The 22,071-nt window shown below is 41.1% G+C and overlaps 1 protein-coding gene across 1 annotated transcript in view; it reads right to left on the bottom strand.

Annotated features, from left to right (window-relative positions):
* LOC133474933 (metal transporter CNNM4-like) overlaps positions 1–22,071 on the bottom strand; it is a 68,125-nt gene that overhangs the window by 17,805 nt on the left and 28,249 nt on the right. Inside the window, exons 3-5 of the mRNA XM_061767120.1 lie at positions 6,551–6,694; positions 6,331–6,465; positions 1,899–2,068 (exon numbers count right to left, since the gene is read on the bottom strand). Of these exons, the coding sequence (XP_061623104.1) occupies positions 1,899–2,068; positions 6,331–6,465; positions 6,551–6,694 (449 nt within the window). The remainder of the gene's footprint in view (positions 1–1,898; positions 2,069–6,330; positions 6,466–6,550; positions 6,695–22,071) is intronic.

Here is a 22,071-nt window from a genome sequence, read left to right as displayed (position 1 = left end):
TCAAACAAATGTAAATAAACAAATATAACCCAAGTGAACTTAAAATGCTGTTTTTAAATGGTGATTCAATTTATTAAGGGAAATAATGGTGCCTTATCACAATTTTTGGTTAATTTTCACTGATCACACCCAAGCCTGATTACCTTCAGACCGTTCCATCAAGAAATCACTTAAACAGAATGTCCCGACAATATCAAGTCAGACAAAAGATCTAAACAAACTGAACAAAATGACACAATCCAAAGAAATTCCAGAACAGTCGAGAAATAAAGTAATTGACATCCATCATTCTGGAAAGTGTAACAAAAGCCATTTCTAAAGCGAAGGATTCCAGCGAACCACAGGGAGAGCCTAATGGAGAAAAACATGGAACAGTGGTGAACCGTCCCAAGAGTGGCTGGCCTACAAAGATTACACCAAGAAAACAGCAATGACTCATCCAGGAGGCCACAAAGGAACTCAGGACAACTTCTAAAGAACTACAGGCCTCCCTTGCCTCAGTAAAAGTCAGTGTTCATGACACAACAATAAGGAAGAGACTGGTCAAAAATGGCATCCATGGCAGAGTTCCAAGGCTTCCACTGCTGACCAAAAAGAACAAAGGCTCGTCTTACTTTTGCAAACAAAATATCTGATTGATTCCCAAAACCTTTGGGAGAATATGATATGGACTGACGAGATGAAAGTTGAGCTTTTTGGAAAGTGTGTGTCTTGTTATATCTGGCGTAAATGTAGCACAGCATTTCAGAAAAAGAACATCATAACAACAGTCAAACATGGTGGTGGTAGTGTGATGGTCTTGGGTTGCTTCTCTCCATCAGGATCTGGACAATTTGCTGTGATTGATGGAACTATGAATCCTGCTCTTTAACAGAAAATCCTAACGGAGAATGTTCAGCCATCAGTTTGTGACCTCAAGCGCACTTGGGTTCTGCATAGACTTTACACCGATCTGATCGGCTTGATCTGTATCAGCCCCAACCCCGCCCCTTTCAGTTGTCGGGCCACGTGGATACAGGGGTCCCTCCTTTGCGTCCCCATCTTCCTCTCCGCTCTCCTGGCACCCTTGTCCATCATTGCTCGTGGCAGGCGCTTGACATGGGCTCGCTGTTGGGAGGCTGTTGCCTTTTCGGGTGGTAGCTGGCTCCTACGTTGGGCGCTACTGTGGTTGGGAGGTGATGGAGGGTGGTGGGGGACCACCCTCGGTCCCGGGGTCCGTGACTGGTTCCCCCACGGGATGGGCGCACTGACTCAGCCTCCCCTTGTGGGTGGAGGGGTCCGGGCCCGCCCTTCCCCGATGTGCCAGCACAGCAACTCCGTACACCAGTTGACTAACATGCATGTGATATGGTGTTTATTCACTAATAGGTGCACCCCCCCATTCACAAATAAGAATGCAATTTGACTTTGTAATGTTGCTTGTAGTCAAATTTCTAGACTGTCTAACTATTGTTCTGCTGTGGTTGGCACCGCTATTCCTCTTGTCCGTTCTGTCCCTCTGTCCATTCCCTACAACCCATTTCTGTCTGGCTGCATTTTAAATCAACATCAGAATAATAAAAAAATAATAATAAGCAGAGGAAGTATTTCAAACTCCCCTGTTGGACAGCAAAGCTGTTCCAGCACAAAAGGCATACAAATCCACCATTATGCATGGCCATGCAGCTGAACATGAAAGGTTAAAAAAAACAAAAAAATGTTTGTCCTCGCTGTCCACTACCCACAAAAAATGGATCCGCAATCCACGTTTGGGTCTCGACCCACCAGTTGAGAATCACTAGCATAGACCACTAAATCTGATGTACTAATATGGCACATTAGAGGCATACAGACCATTGTTAATTAAGTAATTGTGATACATTAGAGGTGTACAGAAGATTGCATGGACAACGTTTTACCTGCAGTATGAGTATGAAGTAGTCAACAGATTTTCCCCTCTGGTAGATGTAGTGATGCGGTGAGCGCTTGTCGCTCTCGTTGAACTTGATCTCCTGGATGACGTCGGGGTGCCGCAGGATACGCAGCAGCACCTTGTCGGAGATCTGAGCTGGGTTGAACAGGGTCACCTCTACGCACACACGTGCACGTACACGTACACACACACACACACACACACACACACACACACACAGTGCGAAAGTGGTTAGCAACATCCATCCATCCATTTTCAACACCGCTTATCCTGGTTAGGGTTGCGGGACGCTGGAGCCTATCCCAGCTGACTTTGGGCGAAAGGCGGACTACACCCTGAAATGGTCGCCAGTCAGTCGCAGGGCACATATAGACACGGACAACCATTCGCACTCACATTCACACCGTCACTGAGTGGGAACTGAATCCACGCTGCCTGCATCAAAGTCAGGAGAGTGTACCACTACACCATCAGTGACTTTTTGGTTAGCAACAGTTAATTCCAAAGCGTCCCGTTGCGTCGACGACAGTGTCTTTTAGGGCTGCACAAGTCATAGAATTTTAATCGTGATCACAGTTTTGGATGCCATGATTAAATGAGCCTCATCGTCGGCGATTTTTTAGATTTAAAATGCGGGCACTGCTGCATAGGAAAAGTGCTTCATTTATAGCAACGTCCGCAATCTAGTTAGCCAGCCACCAGGGAGCGAACGTATGGTTAAAGCTTCATTCAGGGCTGGCACTGAAAATAAACGTTTAAAACAGCATTGATGCCCAAGTAATATATGAAGCTTTTGTTTTGAAGTTGGCCCTCTCAGCACGTTGGCGGAGAGGCGTAATGTCACGGTAAGATTATGAACAATCGTTGTAGCAGCTGCCTTAATTGCCTTGACTTCAACTTTTCGGCTGGCCTGCTGACCACAGTAAAAAAAAACGGCAGAAGTCAATACAGACGGAAATCACAACTGTCGAGTTCTTTGCAGTTTGTGACCGTGCACGACTGACCAATCAAGCAGAACAACGGAGATGTACCCTTCCTTGACATTTCCCTACATTGAGGGCCATTTTCAAATGAAACGTCGGTGATTACAGCCTAATGTTCTTGCACTTTATGCATTAAGTGCATTTGCTTCCATTAAGCTGCAATTCGTGATTGCACTTTGTAATAGCAGATATATTCAGCTCGCCCTTGGTAGAGTAGAATTTTTGGGGGTTATATTTGTTTTGTCTTATTATCTACCATCTATCATATTTTGTTGTTTTTGTGTTTTTAGATGTACTTATCGTTTTATTCATTTATTTATTAATGGAGCGGCACGGTGAGCGAATGGTTAGCACAACTGCCTCACAGTTCTGAGGACCGGGGTTCAAATCCCGGCCCCACCTGTGTGGAATTTGCATGTTCTCCCCGTGCCTGCGTGGGTTTTCTCCGGGCACTCCGGTTTCCTCTCACATCCCAAAAACATGCGTGGTAGGTTAATTGAAAACTCTTAATTGCCCATAGGTGTGAATGTGAGTGCAAATGGTTGTTTGTTGATATGTGCCCTGTGATTGGCTGGCGACCAGTTCAGGGTGTACCCCGCCTCTCGCCCGAAGATAGCTGGGATAGGCTCCAGCACGCCCGCGACCCTAGTGAGGATAAGCAGAACGGAAGATGACTGAATGAATGAATTTATTAATGGATTTTATGTTATCATGCTGTTCGTATGGGCTTTTAGATGTACGTACCAATCTATGTTAATATTCTACATCTGCCCTCTTGGTCTCAGTTGGACAAGCTGGGTTCTTGCATTGCTTGGGGCTTCATTGCCTGGGGTTTCACTGTTTTTTGTTCTGTTTTATCTTTATGATATACGATCGTGATGTTTGGTGTGTACTGTGTTTTATTCTGTCTGTCAAAGCACTTTGTGGACATGTATTAAAAGGTGCTACATAAAATTATTATTATTATTATTATCATCATCATCATCATCATCATTCATTCTTATTTAAAGATTGTGACAGTGACTGACTGGTTAGCACATCGGAAAGAAGAAATAAATAAATAAATAAATAATAATAATAATAATGAAAAATAAAGAATAAACAAATAAAAATTTCTGTATAGTTGAGATCGACCAATAGAATATATATTTTTTTTTTAATACAACCCAATTCCAATGAAGTTGGGACGTTGTGTTAAACAAATAAAACCAGAATACAAAGATTTGCAAATCATGTTCAACCTATATTAAATTGAATACACTACAAAGACAAGATATTTAATGTTCAAACTGATGAACTTTATTGTTTTTAGCAAATAATCATTAACCTAGAATTGTTTGGCTGCAACACGTTCCAAAAAAGCTGGGAGAGGTGGCAAAAAAGACTGAGAAAGTTGAGGAATGGTCATCAAACACCTGTTTGGAACATCCCACAGGTTAACAGGCTAATTGGGAACAGGTGGGTGCCATGACTGGGTATAAAAGGAGCTTCCCTGAATTGCTCAGTCGTTCACAAGGAAAGATGGGGCGAGGTTCACCTCTTTGTGAACAAGTGCGGGAGAAAATAGTCGAACAGTTTAAGGACAATGTTCTTCAACGTACAATTGCAAGGAATTTGGGGATTTCATCATCTACGGTCCATAATATCATCAAAAGGTTCAGAGAATCTGGAGAAATCACTGCATGTAAGTGGCAAGGCCGAAAACCAACATTGAATCCCCGTGACCTTCGATCCCTCAGGCGGCACTGCATCAAAAACCGACATCAATGTGTAAAGGTTATCACCACATGGGCTCAGAAACACGTCAGAAAACCAATGTCAGTAAATACAGTACGACGCTACTTCCGTAAATGCAACTTGAAACTCTACTATGCAAAGCAAAAGCCATATATCAACAACACCCAGAAACGCCGCCGGCTTCTCTGGGCCCGAGCCCATCTAAGATGGACTGATGCAAAGTGGAAAAGTGTTCTGTGGTCCGACGAGTCCACATTTCAAATTGTTTTTGAAAATTGTGGACGTCTTTTTCATGGACGCCCCTGATTATTTCAGCAAGACAATGCCAAACCACATTCTGCATGTGTTACAACAGCGTTGCTTCGTAGTAAAAGAGTGCGGGTACTAGACTGGCCTGCCTGCAGTCCAGACCTGTCTCCCATTGAAAATGTGTGCCGCATTATGAAGCGTAAAATACGACAACGGAGACCCCGGACTGTTGAACAGCTGAAGGTGTACATCAAGCAAGAATGGGAAAGAATTCTACCTACAAAGCTTCAACAATTAGTGTCCTCAGTTCCCAAACGTTTATTGAATGTTGTTAAAAGAAAAGGTGATGTAACACAGTGGTAAACATGACCCTGTCCCAGCTTTTTTGGAACATGTTGCAGCCATACAATTCTAAGTTAATGATTATTTGCTAAAAACAATGAAGTTTATCAGTTTGAACATTAAATATCTTTTATTTGTAGTGTATTCAATTAAATATAGGTTGAACATGATTTGCAAATCATGTATTCTGTTTTTATTTCTGTTTAACACATCGTCTCAACTTAATTGGAATTGGGGTTGTAGATATATAGAATTTTAATGATTAGAGTTTATAGCAAACAAAGTTCACCATCTCTAGAGATAAGAATATTACATCACACACAATTAAGAAACCATGAAAATGATTTTTAATGTACAAATTAGCCAGGAATTTGCACTCTGAAAAGTATTTTTCCAAATGTTTAATGATTCTATATAATGTATGAGTACGAAAATAAATGGACTTCCTGTATAGTGGAGGAAGCATTTTTATAATGTTCCAAGATTAACTGAGGGGCCACTAATAGAGTGGGTGGCCCGTGGGCCACCAGTTTCCCATTCCTGCCATATGATATGGCCGTATTGCAGAATAGCTAACTTATCACATGCAATGCAAACACGGCTGAATGGAGTGAAAGAAGGTTGCAGCAAGCGCACCCACGCCCCAGACAAAGAAGCAGTAGGCTCTACAAACATAACTGTGAGGGAACCCATCACCGCAACAGCAAAACACGTGTCTGTCGTTAAGAGCATATTACACTGACACGTGGACTCATAGAGATACTCAGTACTCGGTATCGCCATCTTAGCTTAGGACGCTAGCCCAGTGGCACTCGGTAGGGCGCAGCCATGGTACAAAATGGCGATAAGTCAAGGGCAAAGCAAGTTATAGTTTTCATCTAAATGTGAAGAGACGCACATTTTGGTGGTTTACTTGTATTGTTGTTATTGTTGACAATTAATTAATTAAATGTTACACAAGAGATACTGCATGGTACATTAGAGGTGCAGACTATTAAATACTAGGATATTACATTAGAACTGCACAAACCTATAAATACGATGTAAATATGCTAACATGAAAGCCACATAGAACATTAAATATGACTACTTAAACATATCTCCCACCTGTGGCCAGGAAGCGGTGGGCTGCCAGCAACAGCTGAGGTGAGATCTTCACCTTGGACTCGCTCTCGTGCTTGAAGGCCGAGAAGTCCCTCTTATTCTTGTTGGGCGCTACCTTCTTCCTGGTGCGGTTGTCAGCTGAGAAAACAAATGTGACCACAAAATTAAGCACACTAAAGAGCTCAAGCTAAAGAGATGCCCATAACGTTAATTGGTGACTCACTGTACTGGTCCGACTCATCCAGAATCTCCGACTTGATGATCTCCTCGATGACGTCCTCCAGTGTGACCAGACCCAGAACCTCGTAGAACGGGTCACCCTCGCCCTCATTGTTCACCTTCTGAACGATAGCCAGATGGGATTTGCCTAACGCAGACAGAATGAAAAGCAAGTTATTGTGAACAAATACTTTTAAATTTTGATCTTTGCGACTGATGGCCTCCATTGAAGTCCATCCGTTTACAAGAAGCATCAAAAGGATGAGCAGGCTATCTTAGCTTAGCATGCTAGCTCAGCACCATATTCTTATTTGTCATCAAAAGGTTGTGTGATATGTGTGTTTTATGTTTGCATTCAGTCACTTTTAGCACTGTTACCGGTTTTAATTTGCTAGGTTTATACTTTCAGTTCTTTTCAGTGTTAGTATTGAGCAACTTTTTGTGAACAAAGACCATTTACTCGTCACTTGTGCTCAAAAGGTAGTGCGGTAAATTTTTTAAATTATACATAACATTAAAAAATACTTACCCGTGCCTGTTAATGCTTTTATTTTATTTCACTAGGGTTCTACTTATTTTTCTACAGCAACTTTTTGTTCACAAAAGGTCATTTACTTGTCACTTTTGCGATAGTGTTGTATGTCTGTTTAAGTGTTTTTCTTTTTATCACAAAATATGTTTTGAGCTTTTAGTGCTTTAGTGGTTTCAACTCCTTTTTTTCTGAGTCGGTATTGAACAACGTTTTGTGAACAAAAGACCATTTACTTGTCACATGACATGATCCTGATGACATTCCTGTGGAGGTATGGAAGCCCCTAGGAGAGGTGGCTGTGGAGTGTTTGACCAGCTTTTTTAACAGAATTCTAGCGGGTGAGAAGATGCCTGAGGAATGGAGGAAAAGTGTGCTGGTGCCCATTTTTAAGAACAAGGGTGATGTGCAGAGCTGTGGGTACTATAGACGAATAAAGTTGATGAGCCACGCAAATAAGTTATGGGAAAGAGTAGTGGACGCTAGACTCAGGACAGAAGTGAGTATTTGCGAGCAAAAGTATGGTTTCATGCTTAGAAAGAGTACCACAGATGCATTATTTGCCTTGAGGATGTTGATGGAAAACTACAGAGAATGTCAAAAGGAGCTACATGTATCTTTGTGGATCTAGAGAAAGCCTATGACAGAATACCCAGAGAGGAACTGTGGTACTGCATGCGGAAGTCTGGAGTGGCAGAGAAGTATGTTAGAATAATACAGGACATGTATGAGGGCAGCAGAACAGTGGTGAGGTGTGCTGTAGGTGTGACAGAGGAGTTTAAGGTGGAGGTGGGACTGCATCAGGGATCAGCCCAAAAGCCCCTTCCTGTTTGCAGTGGTGATGGATAGGCTGACAGAGGAGGTTAGACTGGAATCTCCATGGACCATGACGTTTGCAGATGACATTGTGCTCTGCAGTGAAAGCAGGGAGCAGGTGGAGGAACAGTTAGACTGGAAAGGAGAGGAATGAAAATTAGCCAAAGTAAGACAGAATATATGTGCATGAATGAGAAGGGTGGAGGGGGAAGAGTGGGGCTACAGGGAGAAGAGACAGCAAAGGTGGACTTCAAATACTTGGGGTCAACAGTCCAGCGCAATGGTGAGTGTGTTGGAAGTGAAGAAACGGATCCAAGCTGGTTGGAACGGGTGGAGGAAGGTGTCAGGTGTATTATGTGACAGAAGAGTCTGCTTGGATGAAGGACAAAGGTTATAAGACAGTGGTGAGGCTAGCCATGATGTATGGATTAGAGACATTGGCACTGAAGAGACAACAGGAAGCAGAACTGAAGGACGGAAATGAAGATGTTGAGGTTCTCTCTAGGAGTGACCAGGTTGGATAAAATTAGAAATGAGCTCATCAGAGGGACAGCCAATGTTAGATGTTTTGGACAAAAAGTTAGAGAGAGCAGACTTTGATGGTTTGGACACGTCCAGAGGAGAGATAGTGAGTATATTGGTAAAAGGATGATGAGGATGGAGCTGCTTGGCAAGAGAGCTAGAGGAAGACCAAAGAGAAGGTTTATGGATGTTGTGACGGAAGACATGAGGGCAGTTGGCGTTAGAGTGCAGGATGCAGGAGATGTGTGGAGTTTACATGTTCTCCCCGTGCCTGCGCGGGTTTTCTCCAGGTACTCTGGTTTCCTCCCACACCCCAAAAACATGCGTGGTAGGTTAACTGAAGACTCTAAATTGCCCGTAGGTGTGAATGTGAGTATGAATGGTTGTTTGTTTCTATGTCCTCTGCGACTGGCTGGTAACCAGTTCAGTGTGTACCCCGCCTCTCGGGTAAGCGTACAGAAAATGGATGGCTGGAAGATGGGGACGCCATGGTAATTGCTAATCTATTTTGACGAAGTCGCAAAACGCCAAAATACATGATTTGGTTATAAAGTACACTTGTCACATCGGTCTGGTTTAGTGCCGTCACTATTGAATCTTTTTACAATCGATTATCCTATAGACGTTATGTTGAGTTAGCGAGGCTTTTTTTTTTTTTTACCACCAACATGCATTTTATTGTCATTTATGAGGGCTGGACTTCTATCCTTAATATGTTGGTACTGAGTTTATGGTATAAACCAGCCGTGTCAAACTCATTTTAGTTCGCGCGCCACATTCACCCCAATTTGATCTCAAGTGGGCCGGTCCAGTAGATCTGTGGCCTAATAGGCTACAGATTACGACGTTTCAATGTTTGAACATTTTTGGGGTGCCCATAATTACAACTAGCTTTGGAAAATATCCACAAATATTGAATATTATCTTGTCGCAAATCTTGTTTAAATCATATGAGCAATCTCAAGTGTCATAACAAAAATTTGTGCAATTTTCAACAATATTATGAATCACTGTTTTCATTGACAGTTGCAATTTACAGATCACAGTGGATGTATGTACCTTTTATAAAACAACTTATTTAGAAATCATTTTAAATCTACATACAGTTCCACATCCATCTGAAAATCTTGAAAGGCTAAACTGACTCATCACACCATACAAACTAAAGTGGGAACTTTTCAGAATGAAATCCCAGTTATTCCCCTGAATTGTAAATGTATACAGGCAGATTGACAGAGTGAAACTAAAATAATGAAGACAAAATTAATGTTGTATCTATGTCTACTAAAAACATACCTGTACAGATCCACAGTAAGTGCAAAATAGAAACTGAAATTAGCTGATTATTTAATAGTCACCCAGTAGCTTGCCATAAAAATCTGAAAACACAAATAACGAATCTATATGAGGTTAGGATTCATCTGCACAATGAGCAACCCCTCTCCAACTATGACCATACATCAAATTGGCTTGTTGCCTACATCTCACTAAAGAAGAAGAAGAAGAGACTTACAGCTAATCCCTGCCAGGGGTCTCCGCCACAGCGAGTCACTCGCATGATTTGTTTATCTGACGTAACCCAACTATTTTTATCTAGGCTTTAATATACCCATGTCCCAATTAAGTTCACAAACTCGTTTTTAACTGCACGCGCACATATGCTCATGAAATTATTGAACAAACAATTCATGATATTCCTTTCCTTTCGGCTTGTCCTGTTTGTGGTCGCCACAGCGTGTCATCCTTTTCCATCCATCCATCCATTTTCAACACCGCTTATCCTGGTTAGGGTCGCGGGACGCTGGAGCCTATCCCAGCTGACTTCGGGCGAAAGGCGGACTACACCCTGAACTGGTCGCCAGTCAGTCGCAGGGCACATATAGACACGGACAACCATTCGCACTCACATTCACAACGTCACTGAGTGGGAACTGAACCCACGTTGCCTGCACCAAAGTCAGGCGAGTGTACCACTACACCATCAGTGACTCTCATCCTTTTCCATGTAAGCCCATCTCCTGCATCCTGCACTCTTAATACCAACTGCCCTCATGTCTTCCCTTACTACATCTATCAACTTTTTTTTTGGTCTTCCTCTAGCTCTCTTGCCTGGCAGCTCCATCCTCATCATGCTTCTACCAATATACTCACTCCCTCTCATCTGGACGTGTCCAAACTATCCAAGTCTGTGCTCTCTAACTTTGTCTCCAAAACATATAACCTTGGCCGTCCCTCTGACGAGCTCATTTCTTATTTTATCCAACCTGATCACTCCTAGAGAGAACCTCCGTCCACCACCTCCAGCTCTGCTTCCTGTTGTCCCATCAGTGCCACTGTCTCTAATCCGTACATCATGGCAGGCCTCACCACTGTCTTATAAACTTTGTCCTTTGCCTAGCAGAGACTCTTCTGTCACATAACACACCTGACACCTTCCTCCACCCGTTCCAACCTGCTTGGATCCGTTTCTTCAATTCTTTACCACACTCACCATTGCTCTGGAATGTTAACCCCAAGTATTTAACTTCCTCCACCCTCGCTATCTCTTCTCCCTGTTGACTCACTCTTCCAAAGAAACAATACATGATATGATACATATATAGCCATTGCTTCACACAAATCCTCACTCTCGTACTGCATATGGATTGGTGGCGTGCCCCGCTCGTTCGATCTTTTGTCTCTCTCTCTCAGCTTCATGCATGTCACAACACTCGACTCACAATACTTCCGGTTCTACGGTGCTTGTGTCAAAATAAAACCATGAGTTTCAAAATAATAGTGTGTATGTATATCAACTCAAATTTGCCTGACGGGCAGAACAAGGCTCGCGGCCCGGATTGGACCCCCTGATGAGCCGGTTCTGGCCAACGGGCTGTACGTTTGACATTGCTGGTATAAACTCTATACAGAATTTGAGACAAAATCAGGCTTTGCTAAACAGTTAGCATTCGAGAATAGCATTAGCGCGCTATCGATGACCAATGCTAACTACCATTCAGCTCACTCATACAGAACGTTATATGTGCATTACACATCTAATAGTGTTTTAAAATCACTTACAGACACTCCCTCTGTCGTTTTTGGCAATGTTTTTAACTCGCCCAATAGTAATAATCCGTTTGCAACAAATATTTATGCAGTAAACATGGACAGTGGCCAAATGGTTCTGGGCAGCCCAAATATGCATTTATTAATATTTTTTACTGCCTTGAGGCGGACATTTTTGCGTCGACCAATTTTTGTGGTCTACTTCGCAGAGTTAGACAACTTTTTTTCACAGCCCTAGTTGGAACCACGTTATCGCGGACAGTCAACAATTTGTGAAAAGGAAAATATCAGAGAAAGTAAAAAGTGTTTAGAGACAAAATACTGTAATACACAATAATACTAGACAGCTACATAGGGACGGGAACCCGGAACTTAATTAGCATATCACCACTAGTCCACTACGTCACTTGAGAAAATGGGCCTAAAAGGTTAAATGTCCATCCATCCATGCATTTTCAACACCGCTTATCCTGGTTAGGGTCGCGGAGCGCTGGAGCCCATCCCAGCTGACTTTGGGAAAAAGGCAGACGACACCCTGAACTGGTCGCCAGTCAGTCGCAGGGCACATATAGACACAGACAACCATTCGCACTCACATTCACACAGTCACTGAGTGGGAACTGAACCCATGCTGCCCGCACCAAAGTCAGGCGAGTGTACCACCACACCATCAGTGACTCAAGGTTAAATGAGTTAAATTTGCATCATTTTAGCAGCAATAAGTGGATACAGGAAATACAAAAATTGCATGCAAGAGAAGACATTTGGCTGCAAACGTGTCCACCATTACAAGGTTGATGCAATAAATCAATTAAAAAACAAATATTGACGCCATAATTTATTAACGATTACGATTAAAGAGTAATGATTATGTTGTGCAATTGAATAGTATGCAGAATTATTGTTATCCTATTACATAATATACTGCAATAACTGTGATGGTAATGTTCTTCACATAATTTTAAAAATATGAAAATTCAAACAAATTGTTCTGGAGGTGAATTTCTACAGGTTGGCAGCTCTGCAGTCATAGCCATAAATGCAATTTTACTACTAATTGGCATAGTATTTTCTTTCAGTTTTGGTCAAGAATTTTCATTTCGGTGCATGCTGAGGTATGCGCTCTTCCACAGAATACAGGAAAATCTCAATGAATTAGAAAAGTGTATGAATCTTGAATTAGAAAGTTGAATTCAAAAACTTAAACTCATTATAGAGATGCACTACACACAGAGTGAAATATTGTGTTATGTAACAATATTCACGTTACCGTGAAATTAAAAGTGCCTAGATATCGTTGTGGTATAAAATAATGAGCCGTTGTGTTTAAAATTTTGTTTTGGGCTGGCTATATGCTATATGCAGCTGCTACAGCCAGACTACAATGCTCCACTTCCTCATTAAAAGTATAAACGCACCCGATTGGACGTGGAACCCATTTGACCATGTGGTGATCAAAAGGCTACGTCGGGAGGGATGGAGAAACAACTCAGTCCTCCGAGTCCCTCCCAAGGCTACAGCGTAGCCGCTATGCCGGTCTGAATGTTGCGTCACAATCGATTGGGCGAGAGGCGCCTTGTTATTCGCGCTGGCCTCCATCCCAGCAAACGCTGACCCACGGGCTGGGATCGGCTGTGAGTGGACCACCACCACTTTGCGTGGCTGCCACCGGGAAGCCCCACTAGCCGGCCCTCCACGGGCTGCCACCACCGCTCCCCCTAGAGAGGTGATCTGGCGAATTAATTAAGCATATTGTAACAGCAGCACTCTTTGGTGGAATAGTAGTGAGTGTTTATTTCAAGTTGAACGTTGTGGGTGAAAGAACATCACATGGAGAGAGAATTACAACATTATCCCTCCATCAAAACATTACAGTAGTCCCAAAAATGAAATAGGTCCACTCCATACAAATACAGATATCACTGCAAAAATAAGTCTGACATACTTCCCTCTCTTCAAATTAAATGTCCACATTTCATATTAAAACATAATACAGAGGATGCTCAGAAAAATAAATCATCCTACAATATCACGAAGCGGAGGATGTATTGAAGAGTGCTCCTGCGTTTAAGACTTCAATTGAACTTTTTGGACTCAAACAAAGAAATCTCAGTTAGGAGGCAGTATCTAATTTCTAATGTTAAAAATACAGAAATATGACAATACAGTAAATACTGCTAAATCATTGAACAGACAATTTCTCAATGGACAGTTTTGTTATTGTGAGACTATATCATTGCTGCAGCAATGATACTGTTTTGGAGGTAGAGTATATGAATGTAAACAGATGGACGGGGATAGAAGTGCAGGGTAAGATATGATTTGAAGCTGTCTTTTTCACAAAAACCTGTGGGAAAGCTTTCACCTCTTTGCCCCACCTGTACTGTGCCCGCAATAGTGTGAGTTTTCTTGCAATACCGTGAGCTTTCCCACGATATCGCAATAATTAACGTACCGTGAGATTAATACTGTGATAAAAACGAACTGAGAGATATACAACGCCAATTCCAATGAAGTTGGGACGTTGTGTTAAACATAAAAACAGAATACAATGATTTGCAAATCATGTTCAAGCTATATTTAATTGAATACACTACAAATATATTTAATGTTCAAACTGATAAACTTTATTGTTTTTAGCAAATAATCATTAACTTGGAATTTTATGGCTGCAACACGTTCCAAAAAAGCTGGGACAGGTGGCAAAAAAGACTGAGAAAGTTGAGGAATGGTCATCAAACACCTGTTTGGAACATCACACAGGTGAACAGGCTAATTGGGAACTGGTGGGTGCCATGATTGGGTAAAACCAAAGGCCAAAAACCACCATTGAATGCCCATGACCTTCGATGCCTCAGGCGGCACTGCATCAAAAACCGACATCAACGTGTAAAGGATATCACCACATGGGCTCAGGAACATTTCAGAAAACCAATGTCAGTAAATACAGTTCGGCGCTACATCCGTAAAGTGCAACTTGAAACTCTACTATGCAAAGCAAAAGCCATTTATCAACAACACCAAGAAACGCCGCCGGCTTTTCTGGGCCCAAGCTCATCTTAGATGGACTGATGCAAAGTGGAAAAGTGTTCTGTGGTCCGACGAGTCCACATTTCAAATTGTTTTTGGAAATTGTGGACGTCGTGTCCTGCGGGCCAAAGAGGAAAAGAACCATCCGGACTGTTATGGACGCAAAGTTCAAAAGCCAGCATCTGTGATGGTATGGGGCTTTGTTAGTGCCAATGGCATGGGTAATTTACACATCTGTGAAGGCACCATTAATGCTGAAAGGTACATACAGGTTTTGGTGAAACATATGCTGCCATCCAAGCAACGTGTTTTTCATGGACGCCCCTGCTTATTTCAGCAAGACAATGCCAAACCACATTCTGCACGTGTTACAAAGAATTACAAAGAATTCCACCTACAAAGCTTCAACAATTAGTGTCCTCAGTTCCCAAACTTTATTGAATGTTGTTAAAAGAAAAGGTGATGTAACACAGTGGTAAACATGACCCTGTCCCAGCTTTTTTGGAACGTGTTGAAACCATAAAATTCTAAGTTAATGATTATTTGCTAAAAACAAAGTTTATCAGTTTGAACATTAAATATCTTGTCTTTGTAGTGTATTCAATTAAATATAGGTCGAACATAATTTGCAAATCATTGTATTCTGTTTTTATTTATGTTTAACACAACGTCCCAACTTCATTGGAATTGGGGTTGTAGATATTGTTACATCCCTAATATACAGTGTTTATATATAGAATTTTGATGATTAGAGCTTTCAGCAAACAAAACCCCTTCTCATTTTATGAGATGTACCTGTAATTAATGTGAGATAAAGAACTCTCATTGAAGAATTATTTCTGTAAAACACACAACCTGGGCATCCACAATCAACAGTCGATATGGGTTCCTACCACCTGACTTTTGTCTAACAATAAGACATTACACATGGTTAATGTGTACAGGCCATCCTTACATTCAGACTTTGACCGACGCACATGTACTCCAAACACACACACACACTTCCACACTATCATACATACACTTAGACACACAATTATTAACACATTTACACACGGCTCCAGTCCTTCACAAGATCAGATGAGCTGAATTATTAATACTGAAGCAATCTCAATACAATAACAAAACAAGAGCTGTATCAGAAACTTATAAAAGACTAAATTATAGTCAGAAATCCATGCCACATGGAACACATCAACAGCGACTGCTGTGGTGCATTAGTGTCATCTGTTGTCTGCTGAGTGAAGATTTAGACTGCTACGTTAGCTTCTGGTGCTACGCTACCACCATAGGCTTGTCACTTGTGATCAAAAGTCCTACTGTATTGCTATCGAGACGCAAATACATTGTGTAATGGAAAATGAACTCCGTGTCTATGGGTGTGCGCGCACGCATGTGTATGGGCGTGCGCGTGTATGTGCGCGTTGAGTCAATATTTCAAAAGCGGCAGGACCCTCGGGGAACAAACTCTCACCCCAAATGAATGGAGAGTCACTTGAGCTTCCAGTGAGACACCCACACCCAAATTTATTTACTTACACACACATACACACACTTTCTCAAACACACGCACACACACACACGCACTCACAAACATTTACTTAGACACACATTAAGACAGATACACAGACTTACACTTACACACACACACACCCGCACACACACAGACACTTACACATCCTTACACACCTACGCATACACAGGCACACACTGACAAAGATGTTGCTCCAAGAAGAGGCCTGGTGTTGTGAGCATGTGTGAGCTGAGTCCACAAATAAAGACCCAAAGTCAAAGTCACCCCTGCTGCTGCTGTTGCAGCTACCGTACACGGCGGCTCACTTTTTGGCAGGAAGCTCAGAAGCTTGCTAAACACAGCTAAACTAAACACAAGGCCGCCACACGCCTCGGGCATCACACACGCATAACACACATACAAACACAAACGAACGCACAGCTGTCAGTAGGGCTGCACGATATTGGAAAACAATGGCATTTTTTTTTTTTAAAGCTGCAACATATATCGTGCTGGGAAATAATACTGGTTCAGTGTTTGGAAAGTTCATTTTCTACGTGAACGAGTTCAAAGTTCACTTCACCATTCAAAAATTAACCAGCTCAGTTCATAAATCAAAAAGTCAATTTTTTTCAATACTGTATGTTGCTGACGGGCTATTACCCTCAAAATACTGGCATTTGATTTCCCCATTGTTGCAACCCATTCAGTCCACACTTGTAGCCATTTGCAGCTTTCACCCTGCAATCTCAAAAACATGAGGAAAAACTTGTTTTTTGGGGCTGTTTTATGAGGAATTCAAACAAAGAAATGGCTATATTCCTTAATGTGCAGACAAAAACAAGCAACACAGTATGACAGCAACGATGGTGAAAGGACATTGATACCTTTGCATTCCCAGCAGCTCTGGCTGACTATATTAACAAAAATATTTCATCTTATCTATTCTGGCTAGAACCGCATTATAGCAGAGATTAGTCAACTGAAGAGCAAAATAGCAGGCAAATTAGTACGCGTTTAGAGAGGAAAATACTACGGGTTGGCACTGGGTCATGAAATCTCAATGTGGCTAAATAGTATAAAAATCTCCTCGCCACAGTTGTGTGTAGTTAGGCACGTCGTCACGTGTGTTTATGTGGCTAAACCTTTAGCCACACTTAGCCAGTCCTCGTCACTGGGAAGCCAATAAGCTTTAATGGTGTGGACCCAATTAAAACTACCTAGTCAATCAATCAGGTTTAGAGCTGAACGATTTGGGAAAATACTTAAATATTACAATTCCGATTTAGGATGTGATTTTTCTAGAGGAAAGGTATTATCATCAACATTATTCACTGAACACAAGAAATAAATTATTCTTTAGTATGACCAACACAACAATGGATACAGCCAACAAGTAACTATTTCCTGTAAGCCAGGACAAAATGCAGAGATCTCGTTTGATGTGCGTGCCATGTCTGAGACGCACAAAAATGAGCAGGGACGCATAAAACATGATCAATCTGCATCCATCGACGCACAGACGCACAGCATTGCTTTTTTCGGACTCGATACCTTTTTATTGTTGTGGTAACACCCGACACGCTGCTCACGATGCAGCGAGCCGCTAGTAGAACAACTTTGGATTTGTAGATGCACACAACGGGGACACATCAGGCAAAGTTAACAATTTATTACGTTCGCTAGCCTGGGAGCTAACTAGGTAGTGATCTAAGGAGCGAAACGCCTTGCTCGATTGTGGCGACATCATTTAAAACGGGTCACAAACTGGCAGTCCGCAGTCCATGTCCGGACCCAGAAACAGTCCCACACGCAGAGATGTGAGTAAGTCACAAGTCTCAAGTCATAACCTTAAAGTCTCAAGCAAGTCCCAAGTCACCACAGGGAGAGAGAAAAACAAAAAATAAAAAAATGAAAAAAAAAAAATATATATATATATATTTTTTTTTTTAAAAGAAGCAAGTCAAGTCGAGTTGCCATTAAATTTCAAGCAAGTCGAAGCAAGTCATTACTTGGTTTAAGCAAGTGACAAGTCAACTCATAGAATCTTGCTCCAGTCACAACATATAGTGGAGTGATAATAAAAGGTTTTTTTCACAAATCATAACACTAAAAAAAGGTATTCACACCTAATAGAAGTTACATTAACAACCAAGAATAAGATTTATTGAATTTATTGCACTGAATTGTTTTCAAGTTGTATCTCAAACTCCGTTTAAGTGAACTTTATTTCTGAACAAACTATGTTGTGTACTTTGTGATGACAGCTTTTTAACTCCTATGGTTCCTAAGAGAACACCATTAAGCAAAAGCCAAGACTGTTTTCTGTTGGTCAAATACAGTTAGATGTGTACCTATAGGGCTAATGTAGCATGAAAGAGATTCATAGTTAAGGGAATAATACATGACGTAAAAATGTTGCAATCCTTTTAAAAAAACAAAAACAAAAAACAAAAAAGTCATGTGAAGAAACGCTGCATTCATCCTGTGTCCTTTACTTTAATTACATCAGTCAGCCGGGTTTGTTAATTTATTTAGAAATACTGACTCCGGAAAATTGACAATTTTCATGAGATTAAAGGTTATGTTTCATATGCTGTTATCGCAATTTTAAAAACATACTGCAGACAGCTTTATCACAGAGACGACACAAAAGATGGCATTTTAATGGTGAAACTTCAATAAACAGCGTTCAGTAGTATGAAAATTGTATTCACACGTAGCTACTCACAATTTGTACTGGACTTACTAATAGTGGAACGCACTTTTGTCAACATTTTTATGATCGTAATGCAAAGTGATCCCATACAGCAGACCTACAACCACCTGGAATCTCCTAGCGCTGACTCTTTCGTCAGGCCCGCAAATGTCTCAACACCATTTTTGGGGGGAATTCTTCTTATTTATTTTTGTATCACCACAACCCCAGCAACGCCGGTTTACTTCTGCATTCTGTGGTTCACATTGTATTTTAGGCGCTACTTTCTGCTCTAGAGTGCATGAGAGAGAATTTGTTTGTTTTTGTTTTTTTTTTAAATGAGACTTTTGTGTGCCTATGAACTAAAAGGAAAGGGAAATTATCATAAACCGTCCCACTCCTAGTCACATTACTTAGCTGTACTAAAAGGTTCACAATCACATAATTTTTATTTTAAATTGTCCAAAAACGGTCTATGAAACTAAATGTTTGACCAGCTAAGTAAACTATTAAATTATCTTACCTGTCTTTGTGAGTTTTGTAGTGACGGATGAATTTCGACATCCTTCTTGTTGTGTCTTTAATGCGCGAGTTGCAAACCATGCAGGTTGCCATCCTCTTTTTGCAGACTTCACCGACAACATAATCCTTGAATCCAAATTGTATTATCTTTGAAGCTCCTTCCATCATTGTTCATGTAGGTGGTTACGTCACACTGGCAAGTGCGCAACACAGACTGTTTCCAGGTTGGCGCGAATGACCCCCCCCCCCCCCAAACGAAAAAAAAGGCAAACACTCTCATTCAAACAGTTTTCATTCACACTGGCTCGTCAGAGGACTCCGCCGTCCTATACGGAATTTAACTACGACGCCACGAAACTTCCCCAGTTTCTTTATTTATTAAACATGGAATTTAAGTACGTACAGGACTCCGCCGTCCTCGCGGAATTTGTCGGACTCCGCCGTCCTTTTTCCTAAAAAAATTAAAAATGTAACTCACCAAAATCGTCTTCAATCCTGTGGATTGTAGTCAACCTTCAGATCCCAGTTGAGGAGAACGAAGACCAGTCCCGTAAAGGGTCTTACTTGCCGTGGCCACGGTCTCTTAACTGCAAGTCGGCTCCACAACTGGAATCCTCGGGTGTGTTGACATCCGGCTCGAAGGACCAATTTAATGTTGGATTTATCTTACCCAACATTATAAAAAATAGACACAAAAGGAATGAAGACGCTGGTTTCTTTTTCTCATGAGGAGGGCGTATGGGAGATTGTTCAGATTACAGCCTCTCAATACGCTCTAAACAATCTCTCCCGTAGCTCCTGCATTTATTTGAAAATAGGGAGGTTTCTAAGTTTACAAGACATAACGTACTAAGCTACAAGACACAACACACTAAGGGTAGGGTTTCAAGGTGAAAACATGGGACCAACACCTGCCACGACCCGGCCACGCCCTTCTCTCTGACGATTCCTGCTGAGTCATCTTCTTGAAGGTTGAGACATGTTCCTTTCTCAAAATCGTCCATAATACTAATACAAGCTAAGCAAATAAATGATAACTTTTACAATATATTTAACACTGTCTCAATTAAAATGCAGATTGCAAACTGTAAACAAGATGACTTCTCAAGTCATGTAGTTCAAGTCAAAGTCAAGTCAAGTCTCTTGGCTACCAAGTCTTAAATCAAGTCTTTCTGAAGTATTTGGCAAGCAAGTCATAAAACTGGCAACTCGAGTCGACTCGAGTCAATTCAAGTGACTCAGTCCCCCATCTCTGCCAAGACAGACCCACACCACAGCCAAAAAAGTAGTTTAGTAAAAGAGAAAGTTCAGAAAATGACCGATAAAGCAAGAGAACATTCGGAACAAAAAGCAAGAGAACATTCGGAACAAACGACACTTAGAATGGAACAATCCCTGTCATTTTTGTTTGTGCTGATCAGTGGGAAGTTCCCACTGGGAGCACTTATTAAAAGTGCATATATGTGAAACACCATATGAAATAAAACAAAGGTTTTAAACAAACATAACCTCTAAAACAGTTCAGTTGTCAAGGTTTGTGAAAGTAAAATATGGAAAATGGTTTGAGACTTCACTGTTGTGTCAAGATGCCAAACAGAAAAGGGGAAATTTTTTTTATTTGTCTGAAGTTAAGCGCTTTATTTGAACACATACTGTATAACGGTCTGTTTTTATTTACTTGCTCTTAGTGTGAAATACAGCCCTAGTAAATGAGACAACATTACACAGATATGTTTGATGACTAGGGCAGAATTTGTAAGATATGTACAATTCTTTATCATGCTCTAATATCATTTCTCAGTGGCATAAAAAAAAAAAAACAATAGTATCGTTTATCGTGAAAGATTTGGGGAAAATATATTGTTCTAAAAAATTGCTTTTGTGGCAGGCCGAAACACAATATATTGAGGATAACATATTTTACAAACAGTGTAAAAGAAAGTAACAACTGCAATAAAAAATAAAAAGGACCGCGAGGCAAGGACCCTGATATAGCGGAAGATGATTGTATCTGTATTCCGTGACGATAAATTGTAGGGAATCATTGTTCCAGGGCTGGGACTCATTGTTTCCATAACATATGCAGCCCGTGACTCACATAGCCTGAAGTGTAAAATGAGCTAAGAAATGTTATGATAATCGATATGAATGTTTATTTTACGATTTGAATTGTAAAAAGAAAAACCTTCCATCACAGTAGAATATTGAATTATTGATTTAACTTCATGCATTTTAAAAATGTAATACTGTATAATGATGCTCTTTATCAATAGCAGTAGCACTGCTGTCTGTCAGCTGAATATAAAGATAGTGAGAGACATGAATGACGCCTTTCCTCACCAAGATGTGCGTATCAAAGTGGTTCAAATGGTAAACTATATTAAATGTTATTTAGTGTTCCTATCAATTAAAGTAAAAGTGTTGAGATTATTCACTTATTATTTGATAATCATCAAGAAGGATATTAAGGACTTTATCTAGAATTTGCCAAAGATAAACATTAATATTCTAAATCGTTGGTGATAAATATTAGTAGACTATAGCTTACAGATAATTGTTCCAGATTTCAAAAGCAGCACAAAGTGGTCTAAATTACAAAAGGAGGGCAGGCAGCCGTGACAATGTCTCTCTTGCGCCCCCAAATGACGAGCTACAGGCCTGGTTAGAGCCAGTGCCGCCGACGCTCGGCATAACAACCAAAGTGGGAATAGCGGCTTCTGCATTGATAAAGAAGGCAGCTAGCTAGGTGCAAGAAATAATGTGAACTGCAGGACATACTGGCCATCAACACTTAAAACGTACATTGCGGTAATATGCGTGCTTCAATTAGGCAGCAAGTGGCATCGG

Source organism: Phyllopteryx taeniolatus, chromosome 3 (genome assembly GCF_024500385.1).
Source record: "Phyllopteryx taeniolatus isolate TA_2022b chromosome 3, UOR_Ptae_1.2, whole genome shotgun sequence".
Taxonomy (NCBI): Eukaryota; Metazoa; Chordata; class Actinopteri; order Syngnathiformes; family Syngnathidae; genus Phyllopteryx; species Phyllopteryx taeniolatus.
The sequence above is the reverse complement of the archived record's forward strand: the minus strand, read 5'-3'. Positions and strand labels throughout refer to the sequence as shown.